At 61.3% G+C, this 19,112-nt stretch overlaps 3 protein-coding genes across 4 annotated transcripts; all 3 read right to left on the reverse strand.

The window, feature by feature from the left end:
- Positions 1-1,480: 1,480 nt before the first annotated feature.
- LOC135192736 (lysosomal acid glucosylceramidase-like) lies at positions 1,481-9,074 on the reverse strand. The gene is made up of 14 exons (XM_064176076.1): positions 8,916-9,074; positions 8,713-8,838; positions 8,487-8,634; positions 5,921-6,022; positions 4,892-5,010; positions 4,583-4,774; positions 3,945-4,091; positions 3,689-3,822; positions 2,994-3,166; positions 2,647-2,884; positions 2,335-2,559; positions 2,092-2,255; positions 1,876-2,001; positions 1,481-1,793 (listed from the first exon to the last, which is right to left on the reverse strand). Exons 1-14 carry the CDS (start codon positions 8,995-8,997, stop codon positions 1,685-1,687), a joined length of 2,085 nt encoding a protein of 694 aa, XP_064032146.1. The 5' UTR covers positions 8,998-9,074; the 3' UTR covers positions 1,481-1,684.
- Positions 9,075-9,101: 27 nt separating this feature from the next.
- Positions 9,102-12,764, reverse strand: LOC135192755 (lysosomal acid glucosylceramidase-like). The gene is made up of 8 exons (XM_064176123.1): positions 12,657-12,764; positions 12,108-12,221; positions 11,689-11,880; positions 11,457-11,603; positions 11,199-11,332; positions 10,688-10,860; positions 10,320-10,554; positions 9,102-9,372 (listed from the first exon to the last, which is right to left on the reverse strand). Exons 2-8 carry the CDS (start codon positions 12,172-12,174, stop codon positions 9,145-9,147), a joined length of 1,176 nt encoding a protein of 391 aa, XP_064032193.1. The 5' UTR covers positions 12,175-12,221; positions 12,657-12,764; the 3' UTR covers positions 9,102-9,144.
- A 2,924-nt stretch (positions 12,765-15,688) lies between these two features.
- Positions 15,689-19,056, reverse strand: LOC135192743 (lysosomal acid glucosylceramidase-like). Of its 2 annotated transcripts, none has more exons than XM_064176098.1 (10): positions 18,724-19,056; positions 18,312-18,503; positions 18,090-18,236; positions 17,824-17,957; positions 17,567-17,739; positions 17,230-17,464; positions 16,809-17,033; positions 16,531-16,694; positions 16,171-16,296; positions 15,689-16,071 (listed from the first exon to the last, which is right to left on the reverse strand). In XM_064176098.1, exons 1-10 carry the CDS (start codon positions 18,809-18,811, stop codon positions 15,969-15,971), a joined length of 1,587 nt encoding a protein of 528 aa, XP_064032168.1. In that variant the 5' UTR covers positions 18,812-19,056; the 3' UTR covers positions 15,689-15,968. The 2 variants fall into 2 exon arrangements, with proteins under 2 accessions (XP_064032168.1, XP_064032169.1); XM_064176099.1 differs by having other exon boundaries at positions 18,966-18,989.
- Positions 19,057-19,112: the final 56 nt, after the last annotated feature.

Below are 19,112 nucleotides of genomic sequence, written 5' to 3' on the forward strand. Positions count from 1 at the left end.
ACTGCACCTTCTGTTCCTGTTTTGTCCCCAGCTCCCTGGACACGTGTGGGCATCTCAGCATCGAGTCACATCCTTTCCCCAGCAGCTGTGGGGCTGAGCTCTCTGTCTCTGCTGCCCTCCAGCTGTCAAGTACAACCGGTAGCAGGTCCTGCTGGGTTGATGTCCCCACCACCAGCACGCCGCTGCTGCCAGCTCAGCTTCTCCAGGAGCCAGCACAGCTAGCAACACTCCCTGGCCAGCTGCCTGCCCACGGCAGAAACCAGTAGCAAGGGAGGCCCCCGGGATCCTTGGCAAAAGGTGACCCGAGCTAGGGAGGACACAGTGTTCCCCACTGCTGGTTGGACACTCAGAGCTCAACTCCCCACTGCTGGTGGGGTTCTCGGAGCCCAGCTCCCCGCAGCAGCAGGGCAGGAGCAGGGTGGCGAGCGGCCACGGCGGCAGCAGGAATCCCTCCGGCACTGACGGCTCTGTTTGCATTCCTCGGTGTCTGCCAGCGACGGGAGTTCCTCGCAGCTTGGCACTGCCAAAAGCACGTCGTGCGGTAAGCGGCGGTGGCTGAGGACGCGTGGGCTGCAGAGCGGAGGGGGTGGGGGATGGTAGCCCCTGGCACCGTGTGCCCCAGCAGCAGCACCGTGATGTGTTTCCTTGGGACACCTCGCTTGGGGCTGGGTGCTGGGATTTGGCCGCGCTGCTGCGGTTTCCTTTGGCCGCTGCCGGTTTACGAGCGCGCAAATGGAAAGGCGGCGGCGGGCCAGGCAGACCGGCACGCCGGCGGCACACAGCCCCCGCTTGTTCAGCTGCTGTGGGCACCGTCGTGGGCTGGCTGTGCCCGGTGTCCCCCCAGTTAAGGTCGCTGGGCTCATGCCCCGTGTGCCCTCCACATGGGCGTGATGGTCAGAGCTCCCTCCGTGTGCTGTGCTGGGAGCTGAGCCGCAGCGCTGCGCCGGGGCTGGCTGCAGAGCCTCCCCCACACTGGCCCAGTTTGAGGGGCCCCACTGGGAGGGGGATGACTCAATGCAGCCCCCCCGTGCCCGTTCCCCCCATAACGTCACTCGGGAAGTATGTGCCCGGCGCTCCCAGTTCCCCTTAGCTGGGGGGGCGGGCGGGGGGGAGCTGATGGCAGGGGAAACCACCGCGCACGGCAGCCTGCTCCGGCCGACAGCCGAAGCTGAGACTGCTGACGTCGGGGCCTTGCACTAAACTCTGGCTGCTGGTCCTGGCTGCCACCAGCCCCAGATCCCTGCCAGCTTCTGGCCCCTGGCCTGCCCGGGGGACACTGCAAGTGGGCAAAGAGGAGGGAGATGCTACCCTTTGTGGTGACAGCTTGCTTGCAGCACAGACCTGGTCCCCAGTAGGGTGCCTCCAGGAACCAGGACAAACTCAGGATGGGACCCCATGGTGCCGCTGTCCTCAAACCTATCGTCTCCTCTGTCCCCCAGCCCAGTCCCAGCGAGGGAGGGCAGGGAGAGCTCAGGCAAGGTTGTAGAAAACCTGTTTATTTTATGAAAACCTCTAGAAAAGGGCAGACCTTACAGGCCTTGGATCAAATAGGTCCCCTGGGGCACCAGATGGCTGCAGGGGCTCTGCTGCAGCCCCAGCCCTGTACAAAGACCCATCCCCAAGCCCTGCACCAGCAACAGGCTCATGGTGCCAGCACCTCTGTCCTCTGCCAGTCCTAGCCCCACTAGGCTGGCTGCTTCCATAGGAATGTCTGGATGGAGTCACTGGGAGCTGTGGCTTCAAAGAAGCCAACCCTCGGGTCAGAGATCCCGAAGGACACATCCATGGGGGAGCTGTGAGGATGTGGAGAGAGGAGATGCAGGTCAGAGGGGGAAGTCAGACTTTGAGCTGGGGCACAGTGCTGAGCCCACTCACCGGTTCAGGACCACCAGGACGATGGCACCGTCGGGGCGCAGGAAAGCTGAGTGCTCCAGGTCACACTGGCGACACCTCTTGGAGACAGCCAGCCCCACACGCTGCGAGCCCTCGGGGATGAACTTGCTGCCAGGACAAGCAGAGTCTTGAGTGTGCTGCCCGGGCTCATGACTGCAGCTGACAGTCCCTTGCCAGCTGCCCCCAACCTCAACCCACCTGAAGTGCCCCAGGTGGTAGAACATGGGCTGCTTGTAGAAGACGTCCTTGCTGCTGTCCACAATGACAGGGCTGTCCACGTAGTTTTTGCTCCAGTTGGGGCCCCCCTCCAAGTCCAGGGCCAGGTTCCAGTCTGTCCAGCCAGTCACATAGTTGTTGAGGTTCTGCAGGGAGGTGACAGCAGTGAGTTGCAAGTGGGCACAGGCAGTGGCTGGCACATCAGTGGCCCCCACCAAACCCTACCGTCAGGATGCTGTGGCTGTACTTGCTCCCACGGTCCCAGCCACCCAGCACCACCCTGGGCTCCCAGAAGTAGGACCCAGTGGAGGCCTCTGTGGAGAGGAGGAAATAGTCCGGGAAGAGGTGATGGGTGATGGAGAGTGTGAGGTCAATGGGTGCCAGGAAGTCCAGGTACCAGTGGATGCCGATGCCGCTGATGTAGCTGGCGGCCACAGGGTCTTTGAGAACCTGGCAGGAGGAAGGTGTCACCAGTGCACAGGGCTGGGAGAGAGCAGAGATGATGTGAGGCTTAGAAGAGCCACCCTGAGGACTCACCACTTGGGCCCAGTAAGGCAGCATCACTCTCTGGTCATCCAGGATGATGAGCTGGACGTGGCGGTGGGAGCTGTTGGCCAGCGCAGGACCCAGGTCCTGTGCGATGAAGTCTCGCTGGTGCTCAGGGGAGAAGCCCAGGCACTGGAAGGGGTAGAAGACAATCTCACCAGCCGTGGGCTCGTTCCCTGCTGTCACAGCCCAGAAGGTCAAGTTGTGCTTGGCATATTCGTCCAGGAACCTGGGCACGGGGCAGTGGCAGATGGTGAATGGCCCTGTCCTGGGCAGCACTGTCCCTGTCCCGGAGCACAGCAACCCCAGCGCCTGCTGTGCTCCCAACAGCTCCTCACCGGATGAAGTACTTGGCCCAGGCCTGGTGGTACTTGTCCCCGGGGCTGCCCTTCAGTGTCCCCCTCCCTGTCATGGCACCGTTTGTCTTCATCCAGACTGGAGAAGTCCAGGGGCTGGCGTACAGTGACAGTGGCTGCTTGGCCACTGCCTGTGCTGCCTGAAGGATGGGGATCTGGAGAAAACAGAGATGGCAGCAAAGCTCTCCTGGTCTGCCCCAGTGCCAGCATCACTGGTGGCAGGACAAGGCATCCCCTTCCTCTCAATGAGAAAGAGCTCCCTGCCCCCATCTCATGCCATCTCTGCCCCAGTGCCAGCACCACCGGTGGCAGGACAAGGCATCCCCCTCCCCACCAGTGAGAAAGAGCTCCCTGCCCCCATCTCATGCCATCTCTGCCCCGGTGCCAGCACCACCGGTGGCAGGACAAGGTATCCCCTTCCTCTCAATGAGAAAGAGCTCCCTGCCCCCATCTCATGCCATCTCTGCCCCTGTGCCAGCATCACTGGTGGCAGAACAAGGCATCCTCTCAATGAGAAAGAGCTCCCTGCCCCCATCTCATGCCATCTCTGCCCCGGTGCCAGCACCACTGGTGGCAGGACAAGGCATCCCCCTCCCCACCAGTGAGAAAGAGCTCCCTGCCCCCATCTCATGCCATCCCAGACAGGATGAGCCTTGGGCTCACCCTGCAGGACTCACCTTCATCCGCGTGTCCTCCTCTGTCAGGTTGAAGTGCTTCAGCCCGAAGTCCCCCTCCGCATCGGCGTAGGTGTAGAGACGCACAGAGAAGTCGGTGCTGGCCATGGGGACGCGCACGAGGTTGTACTCAATGCCTGGGGCCAGGGTGGGTGACAATGAGCATCCCTTCGGGATGAGTCTCGGCAGGCAGAGCCCCAGCAGAGGGCTGGACGGACTGGCACTGCCACTCGGCAGCACCATCCTGCCCCGGGCTCACCTTCCTCGGAGAAGTAGGAGCGGATCAGGTGGTTTTGGGCATCCTTAGACAGGGACTGGATGTTGATGGCAGCTGAGTCTGTGACGGAGCCACCAAAGCCCTTCACCTTCTGGTACCTCTGTGCTGTGTCCAGGGTGAGGTGGAAGTCTGAGGGGGACAAAGCATTGTCACAACCACCACGCAGGGACAGACCCTCCTTGACAGAATCATAGAACGGCAGAATGTGAGAAGTTGGAAGTGACCTTGAAAGATCATCTGGTCCAGTTCCCCCCCTACCCCCCACCAGAGCAGCATCACCTAGAGCAGATCACACTGGAACACATCCACATGGTTCATGACTATCTCCAGAGAGGGAGACTCCACCACCCCCCTGGGCAGCCTGTTCCAGGGCTCTGTCACCCTCACAGTGAAAAAAATTCTTCCTCAGGTTCACATGGAACCTCCTCTGCCTCAACTTCCACCCACTGCCCCTTGCCCTGCCACTGGGCATCACCCAGACGAGGCTGGCTCCATCCTCCTGGCACTCAACCCTTGCATATTTATAAGCATGAACACCCTTTAGCTGTGTTGTCTCCAAGCTAAAAAGCCTTAGCTCCCTCTTTGCCAGTGCCCAGGCAGGACTTTGGGCACGGTGGTACCTGGGGTCTGCCCATTGTGCTGGAAGCTGCCCTGGCTGCGCTCCAGCCGCTTGCCAGCCTTGCTGCTCTCATACTTGACGTAGGTGCCTGGGGCCGGCAGCACCACCGGGTCCAGTGTGTCGCAGTATGTGGCACTGCAGACACACACCACTGAGCCGTGCCCGAAGTCCTTGGCATCACAGGGCCGGCCACCTGTAGCAGAAGGAAAGAGCAGGAAGGCACAGAAGGCTGTGGCAGGAGCCTAGCTCACCCCTTCAACCCACCGTGAACACCGAGCCCGCAGCTCGGGGACCTGCCACTAACACTTACCTGCCGCCTGCAGTGCTGCCTGCGTGAGCAGGAGCCAGCCCAGGATGCTGGCACACCCAGGTCCCATGGCACCTCTGCTGCAGCAGGGCTCGGATGGACGCTGAGGGCAAGGATCAGGGCTGGGAACAGGGCGGTAGGCATCAGCAGCCATCACCTCTCACCCTGTCCCAGCCCCACACAGGGCAAACCCCAAAGCAAGGGACAGCCCCAGGGCAGGGACAGCCCCAGCAGCCTCCCCGGCCCAGAGTCTCTGGAAGCAGATGCCAGGGCTCAGCCTCCACTACCCTACCCACTCCCTAGAGCCCCAGCCCAGCACTCACCTTCTCTCCTGCCCTGCCAATGCCCACAGACAGCTCTGGCTGCCTCCTAGCTGAGGGTGCAGCTCCTTGAGCATGTGCTACTTTCCCATGCCCACCAGTCTGGTGCTCCCAGCCACCCACGCCGGCTGTACTGGCAGCTCAGCTCACGCCCATCACTCCCCTCCCACTCCTTCTCCCTCCTTGCTCATCATGCTCATGCCATGCCATGCTATGGCACCCCATGTGTCCCCAGTGCCTCCTGAGCTGTGGCTGGGAACAAACAAGTCCACGCTCCCCAACCCCACTGGCACAGCAGCTCGGACTTGCCCAGCCAGAGTGTTTTGAGGCTCAAGCCCTCAACACAGCAAGTCCCACATTTCCTTGCTCTCTACAAGTGCTCCTGCCCTGCTCTGTCCTTCCCTTGACACTGGGTAAGGAGCTTCTTGGAAAGGGAGGAGCTATCTCTGTGCCTCAGGACCCTAGTGCCAGGCTGCTTCCCCTGGGCAGTGGAAGGTGCTGATGGGATGGCACCAGCTTGCTGCTCCCTGAGACTGTGCAGGATGGAGAGTGGGGCCAGGCAGGTTGTCCCCCACACATCACCTCCTGCTTCCTGCCCAGCAGTGATACCCAGCACCAAGGGCATGGTTTCAGCGTGGGGCATGCTCTCTGGGGGCCACCCCTATCCCTGTGCCCACCAGCTGATGAAGCCACCCCAGACCCAGGCACTCACCTGCTGCCACAAAAACCTCTTGCCGTGTCTCTGCTGGGCGTGGGGCAGCAGGACAGCAGGACCTGCTGCTTTCTGGCTCTGCGTGGTAGGAGGTGACAGTGCCTGGTGGAGCAGGAAAGGTGAGTCCAGGAGAAAACAGCTCATGAGACTCTCTGCATATGAAGAGGAGCCCAGGGATAGTTTTGCAACCTTGCTCCTGTGAGAGCTTTCAACACTCACAGCAGCATTTGCAAAACTCCTGGAACCTGTGCCAGTGGTGCAGGGGTACCCAGGGTGGAGGGTGTGGGATGCCCACCAGACCCCTAAGGTGCCTCCATCACTCCAGATAAATCCACTCCACCCAGCCCCAGCACAGTGCTCCTCTTTAAGAGGATCAGAGAATCAACCAGGTTGGAAGAGACCTCCAAGATCATCCAGTCCAACTATCACTCAGCTCTATCCAGTCAACTAGAACAGAGACACCCCCACCCCCCCATGGAAGCAGCAGCATCTCCCTTGGAAAGGGTAGGGCCTGCTGTGCTCAGCTGGCAGTGCCCGCTGGCATCATGCAGCAGCTTGACTTTGCTGCTGCTGCAGGCAAAAGCTGTGCTGGCAGTGCCACAGCCAGAGCCTGTGCCCCACTTGTGGCCACATCAGCAACTTTCCTGGTGTAGGTGGAGGCACTGCCATGGCCTTGGGCAACCCTGCAAGCAGCCAGACACAGCAGGGATGGCTGCACCCTGCTCCTTGCCACCCAGCTGAGGAGGTGATGAGCATACTGGGGGGGGGGACTGTAGGTGCTGGAGTCTCACCACTTGCCCTGCTGTGGGGCTATGCTCCCCACGCCTGAGCCCCACGCCCACAGCTGGGCTGGGTGGAGCAGGCTGCAGCAGTTTATCATCTGCAAAACAAGCCTGGGCTCCACACCTTCTAATTTGGGATCCTTCCTAATTGCATCTGCCCACTGGGAGAAAGGAGTGGGGCAGAACCCACGGCAGAAGTGGGAGCTGCCCAGCCTGGCCTTGGTGTCCCCCTGACATTGCTCATGAAGGTGGCCAGGCAGCCACCCACCCCTCCACCCACAGACCACCCCTCCTGCTGTGGCCAGAGCAAGGAACCCCTGGTACCAGCTGCAGCTGGTGGGGATAATAGGGGTGGTCTCTCCTGCCTCATCCCAGCCCCTCACACCCACTGCCAGAGGAGGCCACAGCAGTGATGGGAGGGCTGGAAGCATCAGGGCAGGTCTGAGAGAGTTGGGGCTGTTCAGCCTGAAGAAGAGCAGGCTGAAGGGAGACCTTAGAGCAGCCTTCTAGGATTTGAAGTGGGCTCCAGGAAAGCTGGAGAGGGAGTTTGGCCAAAGGCATGGAGTGGCAGGATGAAAGACTATGGCTTCAGACTGGAAGCAGCTTGACTTGGGTGAGACATCAGGAAGCAAATCCTCATTATGAGGGTGCTGAGGCACCAGAACAGGTTGCCTGGAGAGACTCAGGAGGCTCCAACCCTGGAAGTGCTCAAAGCCAGATTGAATTTGGGCTTTGAGCAACCTGGGCTAGTGGGGAGGTGTCTCTACCCATGGCAGGGGGCTGGGAACTGGATGACCTTTAAGGTCCCTTCTAACCCTTCTATGATGACTGCCAAGGAGCACTCCAGCTCTCTCATTCCAGGACTTCCAAGATGCTGGTAACGTTCCCAAGTGCTGGAGCAAGCAGATAGTGTGACTGGTGTTGAAAGAAAGCAAACAGGGAGGACGTGAGCCAGCCCAGGATGTTGGCACACCCAGGCCCCATGGCACCTCTGCTGCAGCATGGCTCAGATGGCTGCTGATGGAACAGGGCTGGGAGAAGGGCAGCAGGAGTCAGCAGCCATCTCCTCTAGCCCCAGCCCAGCCCTACATAGGGGCAGCTCCAAGGCATAGAGGGGTCTAGAGGCCACACCAGTGGGTGGTGTCTGGGTGCAGCCAGCAGCCTGAGGTGACATCAGCCTCCTTTGTCTGCAAGGTTTGCTAGATGGGGAGCCTGATACACCACTGTGCCCTTCCCGCTGCAGCAAGAGACCTTCGGATGCGAAAGGAGGAGCAAGCTGCGGGAAACCATCAGCACATCTGAAAGGCATCAAGAGCTGGCGAGCAGCTGAGGCTGCAGCTGCAGCCATAAACAAGGCAGCCACACGCGGGGGGCCACGGGGGTGCAACCCTCAGGGGCAGCCTTCACCCTCCCCACCGCCGCGCCGCCGAGGAAAGCCGAGAGGCTTCCCAGTGCGTGGGGGAAACACTGACAGGGACAGCGCATTCCGGAGGGAGCACGTCACGGCTTTACTTGGCCCCCCCAGCCACACATCCAGGCTGCAACGGAGCCACGTGTGGATGCAGGGCCCGGGAGACAGCGCAGCAGCAGCTTCTTCGGGCTGGAAGTGTTGGGGAGGGAGGGGTGGAGGTTGGGAAGTGCCAGGAGCAAGCAGCAGCCCTGGTGAGACCCCGGCAGCAGGAGCAGGACCGCTGGGTTCTCCTCCACCCCCAGCAGTGGATCACCACTGTCTGCCAACGTCGAGGCTGGAAAGGGTGGGGGGAAAAGGCCAGAGGCTCAGAGACCTTCCCAGGCACTCCACACCGTCCCCAGCACTGCCTTTGCCATCACTGCTGACGCCAGAGGTAGGTCTGGATGGAGTTGGCTGGAGCCACAGTCTGGATGAAACCAACAGCGGGGTCCCGGATCCCAAATGGAACATCCCAGCCAAACCTGGGGAGTGAGAGGGACTGAGCAAGCAGGACCAGTGACCAGCATCCCCCCCCATGGCCCCGTGTTGCCCCCACTGACTTGTTGAGGACCACCAGGACGAGGGCCCCGTCAGGGCGCAGGGCGGCCACATGCTCCAGCTGGCAGGTGAGGCATCGGCGGCTGCTGTGCAGCCCCACACGCTGCGAGCCCTCGGGGATGAATTTGCTGTGGGGAGAGGAGCAGGACAGGGATCACACCCCTGATCCTGAGCTGGCAGCTGCACCTGATGCCCTCTGACCCACCTGAAGTGCCCCAGGTGGTAGAACATGGGCTGCTTGTAGAAGACGTCTTTGCTGCTGTCCACGATGACAGGGCTGTCCACATAGTTCTTCACCCAGTTGGGCCCCCCCTTCATGTCTAGGGCCAGGTTCCAGTCTGTCCAGCCAGCCACAAAGTGGTTCAGGACCTGGAGAGGTAGGAAAGGGCTGAGTGGGGCCCCAGACCTGGACAGGGTGTGTTGGGGGGTGGGGGTCATACCGTCAGGATGCTGTGGCTGTAGTGCACCCCTCTCTCCCAGCAGCCCAGGGACACAGAGAACCGTAGGGTGAGGACTCCACTGCAGGCCTCCGTGTAGAGGAGAAAATGGTCAGGGAAGAGCTTGTGGGTGGCATCCAGGCAGCTGGCAGGGACAATGCTGTCCAGGTACCAGTGAATTCCCACACCAGCGGCATAGCGGGCAGCAGTGGCATTGCCCAGGACCTGGGGGGGGGGACACACAGCAGAGAAGACACCTCACAGACAGGTCACCAGGACCCTGTGCCCTTTGGGGTGGACACATGGACCTCACATGTCAGTGGGATCTCCTGGTGTCATCTGCTTCCCTTCTTGTTCCTTCCTGGAGGCACCAGAGGCTCCAGTGCCCAAACTCTTTCCCTTCAGCCCCTGTGCCCCGAGCAGCAAACCAGGAGCAGCACTCTGATGCCCCAAACCCTTTCCCTTCAGCCCCTGTGCCCCAAGCAGCAAGCCATGAGCAGCACTCTGATGTGGGTCCAGCACCCCACTGGGCACAGAGCAGGATCACAGACGTGCCCTTTGGTGGGCTCTTTGCCCCCAGCTTGACCACCGATGCTGCCTGGTCCTTCTTCTGCACCCCCTCTCCAGGGTGCTCCACAGCCCTGACTGGTCCCTGGGTGCTACTAGTTTGAGGGGGGAAGGGGATGTGCTGTGCCCCCCTGCAGCCTCAGCCTCACTCCAGCAGGGGCAGGAGCAGGTTTTGTTTCCTTTTAGTATAAGGAAAATGCTTCTTCAGCTATGCCAAGGGTGAGGCCAAACCCTCTACTCCGCAGAGTAGGGTTACAGGTTGGGCTTGGTGATCCTGAGGGCCTTTTCCAACCTGGATGTCTCTGTGATTCTGTGAGACCAGCCCAAACACTGCCTGGGGAAGGCGCTGGAGTGCCAGCAGCGGCTCTGCATGGAGGAATCCAGGACACGGTTGCCACCTCCCGTCCCTGCTTCAGCCAGGCATAGGCAGAGGCAGCTGCCACCGCATGAGCCCAGCACCAGCAGCGCTGATTTGTCTCCTGCTCTGCCTGCGACTGTGAGCAGCTGCCGCTGGTTTCATTTTCAGCTAAAACTCCAAGCCTGGGTGGGACAGGGAGGGGAGGGAGAGGAAGGAGCTGGGCAAGGCAGCAAGTTTTGCTCTTCACCACTTTGGCCCAGTGCGGGAGGTGGATGCGTTGGTCGTCCATGATGATGAGCCGGGTGCGGTGGGCGCTGCGGGCCAGTGCGGGGCCCAGGTCGTGGACCACGAAGTCTCTTTGGCTGGCAGCAGTGAAGGCAATGGTGGGGAACTGGGGAGGCGTGAGGAGTGCTGCGAGGGGCTCGTTCTGTGCTGTCACTGCCCAGAAGGTCACATTGTGCTTGGCATATTCATCCAGGAACCTGGCACGGGGAAGCAGGGGAAGTGTCAGCCGCATCTGCCCGCTCCGACCCACTCCCCAGCCCCCTGCCCGCCCTCCCCAGCACCCCTCTGCTCTCTGTGGTCCTCAAGCACCCCAGCCCCAAGAGATGATACTTGATGAAGTAGTTGGCCCAGGTCTTGTGGTACTTGTCCCCTGCCTGCCCCTTCAGGGTGCCCTTCCCGCGGACATCTCCGTTGCTCTTCATCCAGGCTGGCGTGGTCCAGGGGCTGGCTATCAGGGACAGAGGTCGCTTGCTCATGGCTGAAGCTCGGTGCAGGAGAGGGATCTGCAGGAGGGGGCAGAGGGTTTGGTTCAGCTGCAGCTCTCCAAAAACACACAGCCCAGCACAGGAGGAAGGGGAGAACTCAAAGGACCTCCATGGGCAATGGCAGCCTGTGAGCACCACCCCATGGCACAGTGCCCTGGCTCTGCACTCTGCCAATGCCAGCCAGGATGTGCCAGGGCATGCCCTGAAGGAGGTGCCAGCTCCCGTGGGCTGTACCCATGCAGCCTGCCACCTTCTGTGGGGCTCAGCAGCTCCTGGTCACAGGGGTCCTGGCAGGCGCAGGAGTGGGGAGCAGGAGTGGGGACAGAGTGCTGACGGCAGCAGCTTCAGCCTCCCACCTTCATTGTCACATCTTCTTCTGCCAGCCTGAAGTGCTTCAGTTCATAGTCGTTGGGGACATCGTCGTAGCTGTAGGGATGCGTGGAGAAGTCACTGCAAGCCATGGGGAGTCGCAGGAGGTTGTACTCGATCCCTGGGGAGAAGGAAAGGCGTCTAGAAAGGAACCAGAGCAGGCTCCTGGGTGCTGGATGTCCCTGCAGTGCCCATGGGTACAGCCACCTCTGGGGACTCCACGAGACAACGTCCTTGTTGCTCACCACTCTCGGAGAAGTAGGAGCGCAGCAGCTGGTCCTGGGCTGGCCGTGACAGCGCCAGAATGTTGAGGGCAGCAGAGTCGGAGAGGGACCCACCGAAGCCCTTCAAGCGCTGGTACAGCGCAGAGACATTGAGCGTCAGCAGCAGCCCTGCGAGGGAGACCCCAGCTCAGCTCCCGGCGCCCACGGGTCCTGCCATGGCACCCACCGCCCACCCACCCACTGCAGCAGGTACCTGGGGCGTGCAGGCTGTGCTGGAAGCTGCCCTCGCTGCGCTCCAGGCGCTTGCCAGCCTTGCTGCTCTCGTACTTGACGTAGGTGCCGCGGGCTGGCAGCACCACGGGGTCCAGCGTGTCGCAGTAGGTGGCATTGCAAACGCACACGATGGAATCCTGGCCAAAGCTCTTGGGGATGCAGGGACAGGCACCTGGCAGGGATGGGCAGAGTAGGGGCAGGTGCCAGCTTGGGGACACATCTGTGACAGAGCTCTCCTGCCCATACCGGGCTGCTGCCTCTGCCCCTATGCTTTTCACCACCATCTCCCCGAGCACCCCAGCTCTGGCACTGCCTTCGGGCTCCTCACCCTCTCCCAGGGCATGTCAGTGCCCAAGTCACACCAACCCATTGCCGCCCCCACAGCATCCCTGCACTCACCTGTGACCCAGGGCACCACCTGCAGCAGCAGCAGCAGCAGCCAGCCCAGGACACCAAGAGCCCCCATGGCCCCTCTGTGTCTTTCCAGATGCAAAGGGTCCCAGAGAGCAGAGCCTGCAGGCAGGGGCAGCGTCAGTCAAGACAGGTGTGGAGGAGGTGGTGGAGGGGCAGGATCAGCTGGATCAGCAACATCTCCTCTGCCCCTGCTCCTCCTCCGGCCGCCAGGTTGCTCCTGTCACATGCTCTGCCCTTCCTCCCTACAGAGACCCTCACCTTGAAGGAAGGTGAGGGGGGGTCCATCCCTCCCAGCACCCTGCGGTCCGCCCAACTCTGCCCCTACTGCTCACCAACCTGTGCTGCTGTCAGCCCTCCTCCTCAGTCAGCCCCAGTCTCCTCATGTCACCTTTATGGGGAGCCACTGAGACCTCCCACCCCCACAGCTCCTCCTTGCCTTCCTCCTAGCCTGTGCCTACTGCTGGTGTTGGAGCTGGACCACCGTTTGTCTGCTGATGGCAGGGCCAAAGCCAGGGGCCAACAGTTTAACCTTACCTCCTGCTGTCCTGCATCAGCCCCCGGAGAGGAGAGACAAAGACATCACAGTGGCAGCTCTGGCTACAGAAAAGGCCCCAGCAGCACAGGCAGCTTCTGAGAACCCCCTGCAATACCATGAGCTGATTTCCTTCTTTTGTCAGGCAGGGTCTGTACAGATCCCTGAAAGCAAAGCAGAGCCCAAGGGCACTTGGCCCCAGAGACTGTCCTGCTGATGGGCACCATGGGCAATTTACCCCTGCCCATGGACCTGGTCCCCCCATTCCCCCCACCAAGAGCTGCTGTGGCCATGCATCCAGCATGGAGAAGGTCCAGGACTCCCCAGCAAGGATGGCAAATGTGGCTGCACAGCTTCGTGCAGCAAAAGGACCTGCCAGGAGCTGGGGCCAGTGCCCTGCCCTGCCTAAGCTGTTTGCTTTGCCCTCCACTTCACCACAGCATGCAGCAGTTGGCAAATGGTACAGCTCCTGTCCAGCCAGGGCTGCATCCTGGGCACTGCCAACCAAAGCCAGGGCTGCTATCCATCACTCAGGGGCACCCTTGGCACCTCCCTGCAGGGGTGGCCTTGGGGGACAGAGAACAGCCACTGCTCCCAGGAACACTTGAAGGTCAGGGCTCAGCTTCCCTCCACAGGGTTAAGAGCTCCGTTAGCTCTGCTCTCAGGGTGGAGCAAGCACTTCATGACTAATTTTCTCCTTTTCTGGTCTATCAGATACAGCTGTGGGGCAACTCAATTAATCAACCTTCCTCCTGCCCTCCAGCTCTGCCCTGCTGTGGGCCCTGCACCTCTGCCTGCCTCGGGGGCCAGCAGCAGACAGGAATGGGGCAGCCCCCAAGGGGCAAAGAGGCAGCCCAGGAAGGGAAATCCTGGCCCTGTCCATCTCCCACCTGCAGCTCTGACTAAGGTGTCAGCTGGCTGCTACACCCAGCCTATTAAGCCTCAATTCTGGGGAGAGGACAATTGGCCAGCCCTTGCTGCCTCCTGGTCATCATCTGCCTCCCAGCCTGCTGCCAGCAACCCGAGATGCCCCCCACACCCCATCCCTCCTAGTCCTGTGGTCTGCTTCTGCCTGCTCCCTGCCCGGTTGCAGCTCCAAGGAGCAAAAGCACTGCGGAGGCTGATGGAGCTCATCCCTATCGGCACCAGCTGATAAGAGGTTCCTGCTGAGCAGGAAAAGTGAGACCGAGGGGAAGGGGAACGCCTTGGCACAGAGCTGGTGGCACATCTGAGGCTGGCCAGCACCACCACATCCTCCCAAAGCCACTTCTTGATGACGCTCCCAGCAGCCAGGATTTCTCCTGGCACTTTGTGGACCTGCCCCAACAGCAGGCAGAGGAGCCTGGCAGGGGTGGAGCTAGGGCTGAGCTGTCTTTAATGGGGATTACAACCCCCACACCACCAATGCCAGAGCAGGAGCAGCTGTGCAGAGCCTGAACAGTGGCTCTAGGATCCTGCCAGGCAGTTGGACCTTGAACCTGAGCACAGGGAGCCCCAGTCCTTGATGCTGGTCGCTGATTCCAGGCCAGGTAGTGGGAGACCCAATTCTCCCAGCCCCAGCAGCTGCCAGTGTGTGCCCCAAAATGAGTCAAAGCTTTGCACAAGAATTGATGAGCCAAGCCCAGTCACGTTGGAGGCTTTGCCCCCTCTCTGTTGAACGCTGAGCTCAGTCCTTCAGAGCTGAGCAGAGCACAGGGACAAGGACACAGACGTGCCCCGCGAGCAATTCAGCATCCAGCCGTCGGGTTTTGCTACCAGGGCTGGTAAGTAAGAACCTGGGAAAGCAGCAGCAGGTGGAGGAGAGGTCCTGCAGCAGGATGCAGGGATGTTGGAAGCAGGATGAGATTCTGCCTAAGATCCTAGAGAAATATTTCCCTCTTGTGGACAAAGGGAGCCTCGGGGCTCTCTGTCCTGCCAGCTCTCCTCGGGATGTGGACGCTCCCCTGGCGGTGTGGGGACCCGGGGGCTCCTGCTCCAAAGCTGCGACCTGGTGGCATCGCGGTGCAGGATGTGCTTAGCTTCCTGGCGTGACTCGGTCGCACATTTACTCACTGCCCCAGGTCCTGCTGGAGCCATACTGGGCTGTGCCCAGCCCACGCAGTGTCACTACTGTCAGCCCTAGCCGCATCCCTAGCTTGCAGTCTCCCTGCCTCAACCCGGCTGACCCTGCTCGGTTTAGCAGCCTCAGCCTCCCCTCCTCGCTCTGCCTGCAATCGTAATGTCCCTGCCCTAATCCACAGCTCAGCACACCCTGCGAGGTCCCTCCCTCCTTCCTGGGTGTGCCCACACTCAGCACCCACTCCTGGCCCCGTTCCTGCTTGCTCAAGCTGCCCCAGCTCTGCAGTGGGTGCTGCTGAGCTGCTGGTGCTCCCCGAGCCTCCTTGTCACAGTGGGGACTGCTCTGCCCACTCCTCCAACTTGGCTCTGCTGGGTTTCAGGGGCCTGCCCACTGCAGGGCCACCACAGCCTGGCAGACATCCTGCCCCCTGCAAAGCCCCAGAAGCTTACAGCTGTCCTGACCCCATCCAGGGCCAGCTTGTTCCTTGCAGCTATGGTACTGCGATGCTCCTGGAGCTGCTTCTGCCTCCAGCCCTGACCCTGAGATGTGATCCACACAGGTCCACAGCCCAGCAGCAGGCTGCAAGTGGCTCCAGCTTGGCAGGAAACACAGAAATAGCTGAAAGCTTGGCTGCAGTTGCTGCCCAGGGCTTCCACCAAGGCAGGCGTCCAGGCATTTCACCTCCCCTTCTGCTCCAGGACCCAGGGCATATGTGTGCAAGAGCAGCAGGAGAGGACCCAGGCTCAGCTCATGGCCTGTACTTGCAACTGGAAGCAGATTGGTGCCTGGAGAAGTTCTCTGGCAGGGTAAGTCCTGCTGTGAACTGGGGCAAAGTGCTGAAGAGCAGCAGAGTTGGGCAAGGAGAGTAGAGCTCCAGGTGCTCTATGCTGCTCTAAGGACTCCTGTGGGCTCCATGCCCAGACAGCACTCAGAAGCAGGGCAGGGACCTGGAGGTTTCTCTTCCAGCCAAAAATATAGAGGCAGCATCAGCATTTAATGTTGGAGCAGAGAAAAAGACAACCAGAGTCTGCAGTCTGTGGGATCTCCACCCCAAGGGGCACCAATGCCCCCAGCCCTCCTCCACGCAGGGTTCTCCTTGGCACAACTCCTCCTCACTCCTCCAGCTCGCCACGGTGCCAAGAGCTGAGACACCTCCTCCTCCATGCTCCCAGGCCCGAGCCTGTGGGCAGCATGGGGCTGATCTCCTGGCCTGGCTTGGTCCAGCCCCTGGCCAGCCATGGGCATCCCAGCCCCATCACTGTTGCTGCCACAGGTAGGTCTGGATGGAGTTGGCTGGAGCCATGGCTGCGATGAGGCCAACCCGATCAGCAAGCCCAAAGGTGATGTTCTGCAGGGACCTGGAGAGGGAGGAGCAGAGCAGTCTGAGGGTCAGACCTGCAGCAGGTCCCAGGCAGGTGGTGCCCAGCAGGAATGGGGTCCCACGCTCTTGGGCTCACCGGTTCAGAATCACCACCACCACGGCACCGTCAGGGCGCAGGAACGCTGTGTACTCCAGGTCTGTCTTCTTGGACTCCTTGGAGGCAACAAGCCCCACACGTTGGGAGCCCTCAGGGATGAACTTACTACATGAAGTAACCCCAAGAAGGGAGTCAAGACCCCAGAAAAGTTTACCCCCCCCCAACAAACCTACTCTTTTCCCATCCCTGCAAGCTGCTACTGCAACCATGGAGCTGGAGCCTGGGAGCTGTCCCTGCCCATGGCAGGGGGGTTGGTACTAGATGATCCTTGTGGTCCCTGCCAACCCTGACTGATTCTGTGATTCTAAGCTGAGAGGACATTGGGAGGTCCTGACCCACCTGAAGTGCCCCATGTGGTAGAACATGGGCTGCTTGTAGAAGATGCCTTCACTGCTGTCCACGATGACAGGGCTGTCCACATAGTTCTTGACCCAGTTGGGGCCCCCCTCCAGGTCCAGGGCTATGTTCCAGTCAATCCAGCCAACCACAAAGTGGTTCAGGTTCTGCAGTGGGACAGATCAGAGGTCTGCCCAAGGAACGAGGGTGCCCACAGGAAAGGAAAGGTGGCAGCAGCCCTCTCTGGGACCTGCTGTGCAGGGTGATGTGGTAGGCCTCACCATCAGGATGCTGTGGCTGTACTGGTTGCCCCGCTCCCAGCAGCCCAGGATCACATCCCGCTCCCAGAAATGGGCCCCGATGGAGGCCTCCGTGGCCAGGATGAAGTAGTCAGGGAAGAGCTCATGAGTGGGCACCACAGTGTCCTGTATGGGACCAATGAAGTCCAAGTACCAGTGGATGCCAATACCATGGACGTAGCGAGCTGCTTCTTCGTCCTCCAGGACCTGGCAGGGAGAAAAGTAGGGCACCACTGGGCACCGCTGGGCACCGTTGGGCACCTCCGGGTTCCGCAGCACAGAGCCTGCATCCCTGCCCTCCTGCCGCCGCCACAGCAGGTGAGCTCTGCAGGGACAAGCTGCAGAAGCAGAACTGGGGCTGTGCCCCATCTGGCCGTGCTGGCAACCCCCACGCCAGGCTCACCACTTTGGCCCAGTGCGGGAGGTGGAGGCGGTTGTCGTCCAGGATGATGAGCTGGACGCGGTGGGAGCTGTTGGCCAGTGCAGGGCCCAGGTCCCGCGCGATGAAGTCTCTCTGCTGCTCGGCCGTGAAGCCCAGGCACTGGAAGGGGTAGTTGTTGATCAGCCCTGCCGAGGGCTCGTTCTCTGCCGTCACTGCCCAGAAGGTCAGGTTGTGCTTGCAGTATTCATCCAGGAAGCTGGGCACAAGGGCAGAGGGGTGAGCCAGGGAGTCTCCCCAGCGCCACAGCTCAGGAGCCCCTGGGTCTCTCCCTGCTGTCTTCACCCTAGCGGCTCCTCACCGGACAAAATAGTTGGCCCAGGTCTTGTGGTACTTATCCCCTGCCTGCCCCTTCAACGTGCCCTTCCCCACGTAGGACTCGCTGGTCTTCATCCAGGTCGGAGAGGTCCAGGGGCTGGCAATCAGCGACACAGGCTGCTTGCTCATGGCCAAGGCTCGCTGCAGAAGGGGGATCTGCAGGAGGAGACAGAAAGACCACCTGAGCTGAGCCCCTGTGAGACCCCCTCATATCCCAGCCCACGCCCTCCTGCCACCTGCCTTCAGCTTCGTGTCCTCGTCTCGCAGGCTGAAGTGGGTGAGCTCATAGTCATAGGGGACATCGTCGTAGGTGTAGGCATGGAGGGAGAAGTCACAGCTGGCCATAGGGAGCCGGACCAGGTTGTACTCCAGCCCTGCCGGGCACAGCAGTGTGGGGTAAGCAGAAGCAGGCAGTGGGACAGGAGGTCTCCAAGCCCTGCTAGCAACCAGGCAGAAGCCTGCAGGGTGCCCATTGCCATCCTTCTCACATCTCCCAATGTTCTCACCTTCCTCAGAGAAGTAGGAGCGCAGCAGATGATCCTGAGCTCCTTCTGGCAGGGACAAGGCATTAATAGCAGCTGCGTCAGTGACGGAGCCACCGAAACCCTTCACCTTCTGGTACCTCTGCGTCGTGTCCACAGTGAGGACGAGATCTGCAGGGAGGGGAGGCAGCGTGATGCTGGGCCACAGGCAGGGTCTGGCTCACCTCTGTCAGCTGCAGCAGGTACCTGGGGCGTGCAGGCTGCGCTGGAAGCTGCCCTCGCTGCGCTCCAGCCGCTTGCCAGCCTTGCTGCTCTCGTACTTGACATAGGTGCCGCGGGCTGGCAGCACGACGGGGTCCAGTGTGTCGCAGTAGGTGGCATTGCAGACGCACACCATGGCATCACGGCCAAAGTACTTAGGGCTGCAGGGACGGGCACCTGGGGTCGATGGGCAGAGTAGAGGCAGCTGTCAGCACAGGGGCGCGTCCCTGCCAGAGCTCTCCTGCCTCGCACCAGGTTGCTGTCTTCGCCCCCCGCTGGATCTCCCCAGGCATCCCAGATCTGGCATTGTCCTTGGGCTCCTGACCCTGTGCCAGGGCACGCCGGCACCCAGGGCACACCGCCCCATTGCCACCCCCACGACGTCCAGCCCCCTCACCTGCAGCCCAGGTCACCGCCTGCAGCAGCAGCAGCAGCCTGCGCAGAGCACCGGCACCGGCACCGGCACCGGCACCGGCGCTCTCCATGGTCCCTCCGCGTTCGCCGCCGATTTCCGGTCCACGGTACCGTAGAAGCCTCCTGTCCCGGTGGCACCTGGAGCCGGTGCCTCGCTGGCTGCTCGGCCTCCCTTGCAACACCGGGGCCGCTGACGGCCTCGCCTTTAAGGGTACCCGGGCTTACCGTTCCGCCCACGCCCGAGGAGCCGGTGCAAAAGCAGAAGCGGCACCGACACTGGGCGGGTCCAGCACTTAATCCCGCGACGGTAACGGGGTCCCGGTCCCGGTGGAGCCGCACGGGCTGCGTACAGCCCCCCCCCGCCCCCGTCTT

The sequence above is a fragment of the Pogoniulus pusillus genome, chromosome 43, assembly GCF_015220805.1.
Source record: "Pogoniulus pusillus isolate bPogPus1 chromosome 43, bPogPus1.pri, whole genome shotgun sequence".
Classification (NCBI taxonomy): Eukaryota; Metazoa; Chordata; class Aves; order Piciformes; family Lybiidae; genus Pogoniulus; species Pogoniulus pusillus.

Excerpts from the sequence above, each read along its gene's own strand:
- LOC135192743 (XM_064176098.1), bottom strand. The coding sequence starts at position 18,811 with ATGGAGAGCGCCGGTGCCGGTGCCGGTGCCGGTGCCGGTGCTCTGCGC. Across the intron at positions 17,465-17,566 it reads TGGGCCAACTATTTTGTCCG|CTTCCTGGATGAATACTGCA; the intron begins GTGAGGAGCCGC and ends CCTTGTGCCCAG. Across the intron at positions 16,297-16,530 it reads TACCACATGGGGCACTTCAG|TAAGTTCATCCCTGAGGGCT; the intron begins GTGGGTCAGGAC and ends TACTTCATGTAG.
- LOC135192755 (XM_064176123.1), bottom strand. The coding sequence starts at position 12,174 with ATGGGGGCTCTTGGTGTCCTGGGCTGGCTGCTGCTGCTGCTGCTGCAG. Across the intron at positions 10,861-11,198 it reads AAGAAGATGTGACAATGAAG|ATCCCTCTCCTGCACCGAGC; the intron begins GTGGGAGGCTGA and ends CCCCTCCTGCAG. Across the intron at positions 10,555-10,687 it reads TGGGCCAACTACTTCATCAA|GTTCCTGGATGAATATGCCA; the intron begins GTATCATCTCTT and ends TCCCCGTGCCAG.
- LOC135192736 (XM_064176076.1), bottom strand. The coding sequence starts at position 8,997 with ATGTGGACAGCCCTGTCATCGTGGACAGCAGCAAAGACGTCTTCTACA. Across the intron at positions 8,635-8,712 it reads GTCCTGGTGGTCCTCAACAA|GTTTGGCTGGGATGTTCCAT; the intron begins GTCAGTGGGGGC and ends CTCACTCCCCAG. Across the intron at positions 2,560-2,646 it reads TGCCTTACTGGGCCCAAGTG|GTTCTCAAAGACCCTGTGGC; the intron begins GTGAGTCCTCAG and ends TCCTCCTGCCAG.